General features: G+C 40.6%; 1 protein-coding gene across 1 annotated transcript in view; it reads right to left on the reverse strand.

Annotated features, from left to right (window-relative positions):
• LOC137538751 (solute carrier family 22 member 6-A-like) overlaps positions 1–14,391 on the reverse strand; it is a 115,630-nt gene that overhangs the window by 53,303 nt on the left and 47,936 nt on the right. The window contains exons 3-4 of the mRNA XM_068261064.1: positions 5,756–5,859; positions 5,505–5,659 (exon numbers count right to left, since the gene is read on the reverse strand). Of these exons, the coding sequence (XP_068117165.1) occupies positions 5,505–5,659; positions 5,756–5,859 (259 nt within the window). The remainder of the gene's footprint in view (positions 1–5,504; positions 5,660–5,755; positions 5,860–14,391) is intronic.

Raw genomic sequence — 14,391 nt, forward strand, 5'->3', positions numbered from 1 at the left:
TGGGTGCACTTTTGCCCACTTTGCCTTTGAAGGTCCAGATGGTGTACAAAATATGTTAAAGGGTGTGTTCCTGGAAAAGAAACTGAAAAAGGAGGAGGAGGAAATTTGAGTGATACGTGCTGCAATCAATCAACCCTACCACCAAAAATGTTTTAGCATTTAATGCAATATTTTAGCATTTTTTTCAATATTGAAATGTTTTGATTTAAAAAAAAAAATAGATAGCAGAAAAAAGTGTGACAGGCAGTGTCCCCATGTCACGTTTTTTATAATAATGAGAATAAAAATGGATTGTAATCTGGGACCATTACTTCTCACTAGAAAAAGTAGCAGTAGGGTATTGTACTAGAAAAAGTAGCAATACATGGGCCATAGGTTTCCACCGCATCCATTTATGGCAAGTAGGTAGTTCTCCACTGTTCTCCATTTCAGCCAATAGGGTTTGCTATTATAAAAGTGACAAGTGTTAACTGTAAATCTATAAAGTAGCAATCAGAATGTTCATTGCTTTAAAGTGATGGCAACCAGCAGTAAAGTGCCATAGCATAACAAGCAATCTTGTAAAAGTGTTGATCCTCCTAACAAAGGCCCAGAGGAAATTGTTGGTACTGGCCGTAAAACTGTATGGTACTTCACCCTCCTCTGGGACACTCTGTTGTATAAATCACCTGGGCTGGTAATGGTATTGCTTCATTTCTAATTAGCCTCTAAAACATCCATGCACACAGAGATTTTTATGCCTCTGTGCAACTTTACCATTGTTGAGGCAACTTTGAATGTAACATGCTAATAGTGATAATCATTGAGGTCTCATTGATCCATGTTGAGTCATTTTACCACAAACTGGGTGGACTTAACCTCTTCTAGCCTATCTGGCCTATATTTCTTCATAGGCCACATAGACTATGGCCTAAGGTATCAGGTTTGTTAAGGTTGAGTCCTTAACTGTTAACTATGAATTATCCAGGCTCAGTCATTACACCTGTTATAATGTAAATTTGGGAATTCAGCATGTATGACTGGTTTAAGCATCCAAACATTGTGACTCAGCACCAATTATTCCATTTCTACAGCATTAGAGCATGTTGCATGTGAATTGGACACTACATTATTCAATTTAGCAGAAGCTGACAGGAGCTGCAGATAGTATAAAGAACAGCTGGTGCTCAGCCCTGATCTGGTGATGTGTAAGATTGATGGGGAAGCTAAACTGGGCTGGTCAAGAGCAGATCAATGAATAAGAGATGAGGCAGTATGGGAAGGATCATTAGGTGGTCAGATGACCATGGAATGCTGTCTGGATGTGACGCAGGAGGAGATGCCTACAACATGAAGTTCCTGCAGAGATTGCAACAGATGTGCGCCTCTTGTCTCATCTCTCTCAGCACAAGTACTGGCAAACTGGCATTAATCTGCATTATTTTAGTAGATTTACAGCCATGTGTGCCTGACGTAGCATGGTACATTGCACTTGACTGGTGTAGGGATCATTGAGTCTAGGTTAACTTCATTAAGATATCTGACATGCAGTTTGGATTTCTCAAGTTTCAATATACAGTAATATTTACTGTACTGAGGTGTGTTTTAAAAGACAAATTTTGCATCCTCATCCAACTTTTTCCCACCATGAACTTGTCAGTAGTAATCACAGCAGTTTTTTTAGTAGTAGCAGTAGAGTATTTTATAAGCTTCCTGACGGTAGAGCATCCCACTTGGGAGGCTACAAAAGCTGTATCTCTATGGGAATGTACTGAAAGAGAAAACTAATACAGTCTTCATTGTAAGCAGAATGTAAGAGGGTAGTCGGCACATGCAAGCAAGGTAGCATATAAAAAAGCTTTATTCTTGCGGCTTCATGCAAATTGCATAACAACACAGTTATTGGTAAAAATAGTCCTACCCGTTACTTCAAGTGGCTGTGGGGTGAGGTGGGAGCAGTGGGGGCCGCCTTACGACCGTTTCGCTCTCCTGAGCGTCTTCAGAGGCAATGCGCATTGCCTCTGAAGACGCTCAGGAGAGCGAAACGATCGTAAGGCGGCCCCCACTGCTCCCACCTCACCCCACAGCCACTTGAAGTAACGGGTAGGACTATTTTTACCAATAACTGTGTTGTTATGCAATTTGCATGAAGCCGCAAGAATAAAGCTTTTTTATATGCTACCTTGCTTGCATGTGCCGACTACCCTCTTACATTCTGCTTACCATGACCTTCTGCTTTTCAAGTCTGAGCACGCAAACTACAGCATGACCCGTTACTAACCCTCTAGCAACATACTACGTTTTCTATGCATGTTTTAAAAGCAGTTGCAGTGCCGGTTCTGTGTTGTCTACTTTAGTGTTTGTATCAACAGTCTTCGTTGTATAAGGTAAATTGTTGTAAATAATTTTCATTTTTAAGAATATTAAATAAAACATCTTATTTTACTTGAAATAGACAGCTGTTTGTTAAACAAGCACGATTTGCATTCCATGCTAGTTAAAGGGAACGTGAAGTGAGAAATATATGGAAGCTGCTATATTTATTTCCTTTTAATCAATACCACTTTTCCGGATGCCATATGAACCTTGGATATGTCTTAGCATGGATAGCATGGTATCTATGTCATGTCTGTTACAAAGGACACCACAATTACTTCGATGGACACAGCACATTGTACATGGGATCTGCTGCACTGTCCATATTGATGATCTAGCTCTAGCATGAGTGTGAACCTAACTGTATTGTTATACTTTAGGACGTTTTAAAGAGCAACTGTAAGTGAAAATAACATAATGAAAAAAAATTGCTTATTGTTTACAATATTTATTTATAGATTATTTAGTCAGGGTTCACAGACAGCAAACTGTCAGGACTTTGGTCATGACATCACACTGTGGGAGGGGTTTCACCACAATATCAGCCATACAGACCTGCCTGGGTCCCTGATGATCTATTTGAGAAAAGGTACAGATTTCTTGTGGGTTAGGGGGTATCAGCTACTAATTGGAATGAAGTTCATCTTTAAATGTGAACCTAGCCTTGTTTGAAAAGTAAGGTTACAGTTGGGCAGTTAGTTTAAAAGAGGTTAAAGCGGAATATAACCCTGCTGTAACGATTGGTGTCAGCACGCAGAGAGAATCTGATTATTGGTGATCTGCAGTATCACCAAGAATACAGATATATACCTGATTATTGATCATCTGCAGAATCACCGATAATACAGATATATTGCTAACCTCTGGACACCTGAAGTGTGTGAGTGTTTGGTGTAACAGTAGAAATTGGACCACCAGGGTAGCAGGTGGTCCAATATGTACAGACAGACTCTACTGCAGTCAAGGACTCCAGGAGAAGGAGACCCTGACTGGTTTAGCAGCAGTGCCCCCTGAGAAGCAGAGGGCCCCTGCAGGGAGGCTGAGCACCCAAGGGTTGGGTGACAGCCAGAAAGGTCGGGCAGGCCGGGTCGGCAACACACTGACAGATAAAGTACACAAACGGTAAGCTGATTCGGTATCCAAGGCAAGCAGGGTTTGGCAACGGAATATCAGAAGTGCAAGGTACCGAATCAGAGATCAGAGGAGTGGTCAGGAAAGCAATACGTCATAACAGATATCAAACAATGCCTAGTCTGGGTGTAAGGTCCGTGGTCTCTACACCCTGGAACTAGTCTGATGTATAACAGGATGATAACACAAGTTCCCTAGTCTGGGGTGTGAGGTCCGTGGTCTCTACACCCTGGAACTGGTCTAATGAATAACACAAATGATACACAGTATTCCTAGTCTGGGGTGTGAGGTCCGTGGTCTCTACACCCTGGAACTGGTCTAATGAATAACACAGATGATACACAGCATTCTTAGTCTGGGGTGTGAGGTCCGTGGTCTCTACACCCTGGAACTGGTCTAAGAAATAACACAGATGATACACAGTATTCCTAGTCTGGGGTGTGAGGTCCGTGGTCTCTACACCCTGGAACTGGTCTAAGGAATAACACAGATGATACACAGTATTCCTAGTCTGGGGTGTAAGGTCCGTGGTCTCTACACCCTGGAACTGGTCTAATGAATAATACAGATGATACACAGTATTCCTAGTCTGAGTTGTGAGGTCCGTGGTCTCTACACCCTGGAACTGGTCTAAGGAATAACACAGATGATACACAGTAAACTGGCTAAGTGTGGATTCCCAGGTCCTCCTGGTTCCACCACACTGAAAGATCTGACTAGGTCTGAGTGCTAACACATAGATATTCGCAACGCCAGACAACCAGCAACTGAACAGCAAGAGATATATACAGTGGAGCGCTCTCCAGCGCCACCCAGCTCCCATCAACCAATCAACCACTGAGCTGGGATCAGCTGACCGCCTTGATCAGCTGATCCTTCTCCTATTGGTATAAAGAGCCTGTCTTGCGGCGCGCGCGCGTAGCTCTCCATCTGTGTGCACTACTGGGTCCAGCCAAACCAGACGCATGTTGCTGCGGGGAAACCGCCACTCTGTGCGCGGACACCGCCGCCTCACTGTCAGAAGGCGCGGCGGTTTCTCCGCAATCCGTCACACCTGCATTTCAACTTTGCTCTAAAACATTATTTACAGCATATTATATGCAACCAGCATTTTTTTTTACTAGACCAGCATTGGAAGGGTTACACACAGAGCTTTAAAGTTCCGTGGAGAGAACTGCTCCCCGCAGCCGAAGTTTAGATAGATACATTTAACTAAACAGAATGTAACAAGTGATGAATGTTACACACTCTTTGGCTGTCCTCCAGCTCCTGCACAGTCAGAGAGAGTGAGTAACCCACCTTTGTGAGTATATTTTCACTACCATATACATTGAAAATTGCGTGGTCAAACCTACTACATTATCAGGGGCTCTCAATCTATTTCCCTTTTGCTTTATGAGTCACACTTTAATCTTAAAGGGGCACTACAGTGAAAAAACTCTAAAATGTAAAATATGTGCAAACATATACAAATAAGAAGTACATTTTTTTCCAGAGTAAAATGAGCCATAAATGACTTTTATCCTATGTTGCTGTCACATACAGTAGGTAGTAGAAATCTGACAGAAGTGACAGGTTTTGGACTAGTCCATCTCTTTATAGGGGATTCCCAGGGATATATTTATTTTCAAAAGCCTTAGTGAATGGCAGTTGATCTGTCTAACTGCCCAAAAAAAATAGGAGAAAAGTAATTTATGGCTCATTTTACTCTGGAAAAAAATGAACTTCTTATTTGTATATGTTTGCACATAATTTAAATTTTACAGTTTTTCGCTGTAGTGCCCCTTTAATCATGAGGCAAATTGACAACTGACAATTATCAGGAAGACAAGGTCTAAAGTAGTGCAATAGGACACTTGTGCTATTATTGTGTACAATATTTGGTAACCTGATGTATATCTATATAGTCCTTTCACACTTGTTGATAAATAGTCTACATTATGTCATTATGTTAGTCAAAGACAGATATGCTCCTCTTTTCCCCAACTAGGTTTGCTGTGCAAAGTTTTTCTACTTACTTAGTGCAGTGGTGTTCAGGCCGATTCCAGACAGAGCCATCCCAGTAAGGAAGCGGAATATGCAATACGAGAGGTAATTTGGAGAAAATGCAGTGCAGGTACCAGTCACAGCCATTTGCAGGTATGACCAAATCAGTAATGCCCTTCGACCATACCTAGGAAAGTGTGAAGAGTTAGTTATGATGTTTTAAGGTGGGTTTTGTACTGTAGATTAACAGTGGAGTAAGACAACCCTATTAGGTTTTACCCACTTGTCTGATAGACCTCCCAAGATGATGGCTCCCACAAGCACACCGGCCATATACAAAGACTGAGCAAGTTGTCTTCTGTGCTTGTTGCTGCATACCAAATCCCACTATAAATGCAAGTAAAACAAGAATTGTGATGTAAATTATTATTAGTGATATTATTATGATGCATTTTAGACAAGACAAGATGCAAAACATGTCTATCATGCTTTTCTCCTAGCAGACTTAGAGTGCTTCAGGGCTGCAGCCACTTAGGGCGCACAATATCATTATGGAGCCTTGCCCAAAGACTCCTTGCAATTTTACATACCAGGATTTGAACCCTGTTCAAAAGGGTCAAATTCCATCAAAGGTAACAGCCTTACCAGTACGCTATCCAGCTGGCATCTTTCACAGCACTTTAAAAAGTCTATAGTCATGTCATTAACTGTTCCTCAGAGGTGCTCACAATCTAATACCTACTATAGTAATGGTCTAACATTACTAAAGTAATAGGAGAGGAGGCATACATTTTGCAAGAGGCATCATCTTTAAAAGCTGGACTTGCTTAACACTTCTTTTACTATAATAGTCTACTTGTTTAATCACCATTCCATGTTATTCTTTAACTGTGTACCCAATTTATGTCCTCGGTGCTCCTGAGTATAGTGACCTGCATTATATTGCTTCTAATTATAGTTTCCACAATTAAAGAGCCGCTTGTAATAGTGTTCCTCAATATTGTCAAAACAGGAGAGGGGCCAATTGAATACCACCTTGGCGGGATTCAATAGGTCAATTTTCAAACTGCATTCATTTGCATATAAAATGTACATAAACTTCCTAATCTTGCATCAATTCAGAATTATTTGCATCTAATTGACCATCCCTTGTCACGACAGTCACATGTCCATTGTACCACTAATGAATGTAGGGAGGTTGGAGCTCGGCATGCAGTTAGTTGAGCAAGGAACCACTTGAGATGGGGTTGCTGGAAGAGAAAGTGGGGTCGCTGGAACTGGGGCACTTGAACACTAACTTAAAGTTGGACTTCAGGTTTTTGTGAGAGGAGAGCATTCCAATGAAGCTGTGATCTAAAAAAACAAACTATGTCCCTGATAATGAATGAGCATTACAGTGGATGGCACCCCCATGCCTTTTCACACCCATACTATAAACAGGCAAAATGTTAATAAAGCCTTATTGACCATGGTACTATACCTCAAACTAATGGGATCACTACTGTTTCTCCTTACATAACTAGAACTAGGAATATTTGTGAATTCCTGGACAACCTGCTTATGACACATTATGGATCATGGTTTACGAGTCTGAGTTTATGACGTCAGTGGTCAGTTTTTCACTTGGCCATTGTAGGACATTCACATTTTTTGCTCTTGTGGCAGTCTGATGTATGTTTATCTTTGTGTTGAAAACGATTTCTCATTTGAAAGATGAACTTATTCAGCCTAAGCTTTATAGCAGACTGAAAGAGGTTATCTTGCAGTTTTTACCTATATCTTGCACTATCTATTCTACATTCCATTTTCAGGCAACACCCAGCAGCACTGCTGATAAAAAAGCCTGTCCTCCAGGCTTCTGAGCTAAATAATGATCACCTAATACATCTTTTTTTTTCTTTCACTAAAGGTTTATTAAGCATATCAAAATATCAAAAAGTACAATAACATTATTCCAAATGTAGAAAATAGGGACAAAGCTACAGAAAATGTATTCAGCGTAAATGCAGGAATAGAGATCTACCATAATGTCCATCTGGAATAAAACAGTTACATGTAACATACATAAGAAACAGAACTATGAACTGAACTATGAAGATTGCATATCAGTTCTTTGGGAATGCCAGTCATCCCAATGTAGGTGAAATTTCTCCATAGTATCAAACAATGTATGGAAAATAAAGTCAGTTAACATGATGCTGTCCATCCTAGAGAGAACCTTGTCAAAATTAAGATCTGGGTTGTTTCCAGGAACATGCAATTACCCAAAACACTGAACATAATAGTACGTAATATACTTTCCTCCGAATTTTCAGTACCAAAGGATTAGGAGTAAACAATAAAGCTTGCACTGAATCTAATCTAATTTGTTTTCCACATAATTTGCTTAAGAGAACTCACCTGTGACCATAAATCAGCCTGCCTTTGGACACTCCCAAAATATGTGCATCATAGAGCCATGAAAGCCGAAAGGACTTTGGAGATACTTGAGGAAACATCTTATGCAACCTGATAGGGACTAGATACCAACGTGTAGCTACTTTCGGCGCAGTGTCTCTAACTGCTGCATATTTCGTAACGGTTTTAATATTTGAAAACATTTTATTCCAGTGCACAATATCAAAATTTTGTGCCAAGTCTAAATCCCAGGCCACCATGCTACTTGTTTTGTTTTTATCAGAGAAACTTCTCAAATAATTATATAGAGAGGAAATTATCCCTTTTGGAATCTGTTCAGAAAGATAAAAGTTTTCAAAAAAAGTAGCATTCAAACGGCCCCCTGAAGTTGAATTCCGCACAAAAAAATGTTTTAATTGACAATATCTATAATGTTCAGATATAGGAATCTGCCTATTAAGTTGTAGCAGCTCAAATGGTAGAAATGTATCTCCTAACCTCCAAATGAGGTCATAGTTATGGGCGACTTCAACTTTCCAGACATTGACTGGGGTATTGAGGCTACCCACTCTGGTAAAAGCAGCAGATTTCTGGCAGCACTACAGGACAATTACTTGACTCAAATGGTAACGGAACCAACTAGGGGGAATGCGTTACTGGATCTGATCATTTCTAATAGACCAGATAATGTATCAAATGTGCAGGTTCAAGAACATTTGGGAAATAGTGATCACAACATGATAACGTTTGATCTGGTGACTGATAGGCCACGGGGCAGCGGGACCACTAAAACTATGAATTTTAGAAAAGCAAAGTTCAATCAAATTAGGCAGGCACTAAGTTTGGTGAACTGGGATAATGTACTACAAGGGGAGGACACTGAAGGGAAATGGCAAGCTTTTAAACTTATTCTCAATCAATATTGTATATATCAAATGCAACCCAAAAAAGTTTTACAAGTACATCAACTCTAAAAAAAGAAAGGTTGACTGTATAGGACTCCTAAAGGATGAGGGTGGGAACTCAATGGTGGATGACCAAGGTAAGGCAGAGTTATTAAATGCTTTCTTTGCTTCTGTCTTCACAAAGGAAACAGCACTGTTGCAAATTACAGAGGCAGAAGAGTCTCAATCTTCTAACTGTAATATTTATTTATTTATTTATTGTATTTATAAAGTGCCAACATATATTAAATACTTAACGCAGGAAGAAGTGAAGGCAAGACTAAATAAATTAAAAATAGACAAGGCACCTGGCCTGGATGGCATGCATCCTCGGGTCCTAAGGGAATTAAGTTCAGTTATAGATAAACCCCTTTAACTTAACTTTTGTGACTCTCTTTCAACTGGCAGAATTCCAGTGGATTGGCGTACAGCCCACGTTTTCCCATTATTTAAGAAGGGCAAAAATCAGATCCAGGAAATTATAGACCTGTAAGCTTAACATCAGTTGTATGCAAACTATTTGAGGGGTTACTAAGAGATACTATACATGACTTCATGGTAGAAAATAATCTTATTTCTCAGCATCAACATGGGTTTACTAAAGACAGGTCCTGTTTGACTAACATGCTCAGCTTTTATGAGGTAGTGAATGCTAATATGGATATTGGGAATGCTGTAGATGTGATATACTTGGACTTTGCAAAGGCCTTCGACACTGTTCCCCACAAAAGTCTGGTGCAAAAGTTGAGGATGCAAGGACTAGGGAAGAGTCTGTGTGCATGGATAGGGAACTGGCTAATGGACAGAAAACAAAGAGTTGTGGTCAATGGATCGTACTCAAAATGGGAGACTGTTAGCAGTGGGGTCCCACAGGGGTCTGTACTGGGTCCAGTGCTCTTCAATTTATGTATTAGTGACCTAGTAGATGCAGTAGTGAGCAATGTTGCTATTTTTGCAGATGATACAAAATTGTGCAGAATCATCAACTCTCAGGAAGATAGTGTCATATTGCAACAGGATCTGGATAGGATGGCTATATGGGCACATAAATGGCAGATGAAATTCAATGTTGAAAAATCTAAAGTCATGCATTTTGGTCTTACCAATGGTCTAGCACCATACAAAATAAATGGGATACAGTTGGGGACATCAAACTTGGAGACGAACTTAGGAGTACTCATCAACAATAAGTTAAATAATTGTACTCAATGCCAAGCCGCTGCAGCTAAAGCTAACAAAATTTTGGGATGCATTAAAAGGGAAATAAAAACTCGAGATGCTAGCATAATATTGCCCCTGTTTAACTCTCTAGTAAGGCCACATCTGGAATATGGAATTCAGTTCTGGGCACCACATTACAAAAAAGATATTGCAGTTTTAGAGCAGGTGCAGAGACGAGCAAGAAAATTGATACGTGGGATGGAAGGTCTCGCTTACCAAGAAAGGTTAGATGAACTGGGTTTATTTAGTCTAGAGAAAAGACGCCTTAGAGGAGATCTAATTAACATGTATAAATACATCAGAGGACAATATAATAGCTTGGCAGATGAGCTTTTTGTCCCTAGGCTTTCTCAAAGGACTAGAGGACATGATCTGCGCATGGAGGAAAAACGTTTTAAAAGACAGAACAATTATATCGCGCTTTTCTCCTGGCGGACTCAAAGCGCCAGAGCTGCAGCCACTAGGACGCGCTCTATAGGCAGTAGCAGTGTTAAGGAGACTAGCCAAATGTCTCCTACTGAATAGGTGCTGGCTTACTGAACAGGCAAAGCCGAGATTCGAACCCTGGTCTCCTGTGTCAGAGGCAGAGCCCTTAACCATTACTCCATTCAGCCACTTTTAGCCATTTATTTAGGAAAGGGTTCTTTACAGTAAGAGTGATTAAGATGTGGAATGCATTGCCACAGGAAGTCGTTATGGCAAACTCTATACCTGCATTTAAAAGGGGCTTAGATGCTTTCCTTGCGTTGAAAGACATCCATGGCTACAATTACTAGGTAATGCCTAATGATGTTGATCCAGGGATTTTATCTGATTGCCATCTGGAGTCGGGAAGGAATTTTTCCCTTTTGGGGCTAATTGGACCATGCCTTGTGGGGTTTTTTTTGCTTTCCTCTGGATCAACAGGGATATGTGAGAGAGCAGGCTGGAGTTGTACTTTGTACTGGTTGAACTCGATGGACGTATGTTTTTTTTCAACCAAAATAACTATGTAACTATGTAAATATGGAAATTTTACAGCTTTCACAATGCAAGGGAGAAACAAAAGAAGCAATATTAAAAAAAAAACAAAAAAACAGAACATTTATATTGTGCTTTTCTCCTAGCAGACTCAAAGCACCAGAGCTGCAGCCGATAGGAAACACTGTATAGGCAGTAGAAGTGTTAGTCCAAGTTCTCTTACTGAATAGGTGCTGGCTTACTGAACAGGAAGAGCCGAGATTAAAACCCTGGTCGCCTGTGTCAGAGGCCGCGCCCTTAACCATTACACTCTCCAGATATTGAAAACATCAGATTTCAATGTAAAAAAAAAAAAATCACAGAAGAACTGCAGATAAGGAAAGGCAGGTGAAGAAAAAAACAGCAAATAAAGTATACAGAACAGAAAACTGAAGTGTACAGGTACCAGTATTTACAGAAGATAATACAAGTAAATAAAGCACCAAAAAATTCCAGATTTCCTGGTCCAAACAAGTAAAGCATCGTTTCCTTTTCAATGGATTTCTATATCAATTTCTCACTTGGGTATAAAACTTCCTTCAAAACTTGTTGATTTAGGCCAATCAAAAAGTAAAACTGAACTCTTCTACCCTCACCCTGCACAAGTATAAGGGTTGTAGATGCCTCCTGGACATTCAGAAGTATTATCTTCCCTACCATCTAATTCAGATGCTACACTTGATGCCCCCCCCCCCCCCTTTGCTGCCTCCATGAACCATTAAACATGTGGCATCAAGCCTGCTAGACCAGGAGAAAGCCGTCACCCAGTACCTGTACAATTACAGTAGAAGGACACAATCTGGGGAGATGGGGATGTTCTGGCCCAACAACTGGACACTGATGCGAAATGCATGCATGCTCATGCAGCCGTTTGAGGAGGTGACCAACCTGGTGAGTCGCAGTGAAGGCACAATCAGTGACTTGATCCCCTACGCTTACTTCCTGGAGCGTGCCGTGGATCAGTCAAAACCAGTCTTATCAGTTGAACGACCGTTTGTACACACGCCTGATTTGACGTCCCGTTTCCATAAGTGCTGCAGACAATTTATGATCTCGCCTTTTCCTGGACCCATGCATGACCCCTTTGAGAGAAAGCCTGGACTTTGCTCCTGGAAATTTGTTTCCACTTTTTTCTTTCTGGGTAATATCCCGATATCCCAGAGCAGGTGATCTAAAATGTGATGGTAGAAACAAGACTATTTTGCAACTAGAAATATGTCAGCATCTTGCTCCTTCCCACTGTGGACCTATTTCCAGCCACATTACATTTTCCTTACAAAGAGAGACACACCTAACACCATTGTCCTCCAGTGCACAGCTTTTGATAATAAATGCCAAGATGCTGAGTCCCAAAGACACACCCATTCATGGGCGTGTGCTTTGCTTGCAGATAGATCAGCAAACATTCTACTACAAAACTAGAAACAATGGAATAAAGAGCTTAGGAAAGATTTTGCAGACTTATGCCGCGCATACACGGCTCCTTTTATGCGCCGGATCGAGCCAGCGGCTCGATGCCTGGCGCATCCCCGCTCGTCCGCGCCGATCGATTGCCGCTCGTCCCCGCCGGCGCTTCCTTATTACCGCTCAATTCCCTGCCATTGTCCGCCGGCGGGAATCGGGCGGGCGGGGGTCGAGCGGCATGATCGGGCCAGCTGAATATTATCAGCTGGCCGGATCAGCTGGTCGATACACGGTACAGAAACGTACCGTGTATCCCCAGCATTACAATGACACAAAATCACCCTTCAAACTCGTAAACCCTTGTTAATGCAACTACACAACAAAAGCAGTGTTTTAAATTTCAAAAGCCCTGGTACATAACTTCTATTAAACTTTGCAGGATCTGCCTATCTGTCCCTAGCACTTACAGTAGGTGCAATCTGGATAATAGCACTCTTTTTCATATTGCATGGGAGTGTCCTAAGATTAAAATGTACTGCATAAAAAAAAAATCACTGTTTAGTCAAGAAAACCACATCTTACAACTTACCTTTCTTTCCTGAAACCTACCAACTCTGTTTGGTCCTTCTTTCCAGTAACTCTTATAATTAAATCAGTCTTGCTGCGTCTCCTAAATGAGGTCAGAGAGAGCCTTCATCCCAGCTTTCTGGCGCTCACAAAAGACCCCCTACAGTGACACTGCCATTTGAACGGGTTGAGAAAATAAAATATAATGAAGAAATGATCTTATTATTCAAAGATTGAGTGGACCTCTACCTCAAAGTCTGGATAGAGTGAGCTGAATTAAAAAAAAAAAAAAAAAAGGTCAGACCTCTGTAAAAGCTACCAGTATTTTGGTCTGGGAGGTGTTAGTAAACAAATCTTATTTCTCTCTCCTCGTTTTCCTTTCTAATCTATCAACTTTTTAATTTTTTCTTCTCTTCACCAATTTAATAACAGCTCCCCAGTGTTCATTCTCCATATTTGCCCATAATCTACTTGTTTCTGTCTTCTAATACTGACAGTTCTGGTTATCCTGGAGAAAAACTGCAATGTCTTTTACAGAATTGTTCCCATAGATTGTATTTCCTGGTATTAGTAACATGCTTCTGTACAAAATCATTCTCTTTTCATTGTTTTTCGATTTCCTTAATGCATGTCTGTTATTTAAGGTTGCTGATTTTTCTTTTTTTGTAACACTATTTTTTATTTCAAAAAATAAAGTAGGTGTTAACAGTTGAGAGAACCATTGAGAAATTGCAATAACACTTGGAAAGAACTATAACAATGTACATATTTGTATACATTATATACTTGCTAACAGGGTTTGACTAACTCGATGTAAGGGTAAGCCTAGATTTAGAATCCAAAAGCGATTAGTCCAAAAGTTCAAAGTGGCGGATAACAAGTAGTCCTTTATAAGGTTACTCAGTCCAAAAGAGAAAAATAAAAAAGGGGGAGAGGAGTAACTCGAGTTGCTGGTACCTGTTAGGGGGCAAAAAAAATGAGAGAGCATACAAATTTTGTTGAAAAGAGAAACTAAGTATTAGTCCTACATCAAGGGGTAAGGGGGAGGGGTATAGGGTGTTCTGGGGAAGGTTAGGTTTGTTTTTTGATTTCTTGTTTTCTTTATCAGTTTGGTAGTTGGTATATATGAGAGCAATATTGGGATAGGTTGGTTCCTGAGTCTAGTAGCCTGTAGGTTAGAGATTGAGAAGGTTATAAAGGTAGGCCCTGGCATAGGTGTGAGGGGTCCCTGATACTTTTTGCAATCAGTCCCCGCCGGTATAATTATCCCCTGGGCCCCATATCTTGTTGAATCTGTCCTCTGAGTCCCGTAGGGAGGCCGTAAGTTGCTCCATTAATTTAGTCCACTTAATTTTTGGTTTGACTTCTGAGAAGTCAGGAGGGGCTA

The sequence above is a fragment of the Hyperolius riggenbachi genome, chromosome 11, assembly GCF_040937935.1.
Source record: "Hyperolius riggenbachi isolate aHypRig1 chromosome 11, aHypRig1.pri, whole genome shotgun sequence".
Lineage (NCBI taxonomy): Eukaryota > Metazoa > Chordata > Amphibia > Anura > Hyperoliidae > Hyperolius > Hyperolius riggenbachi.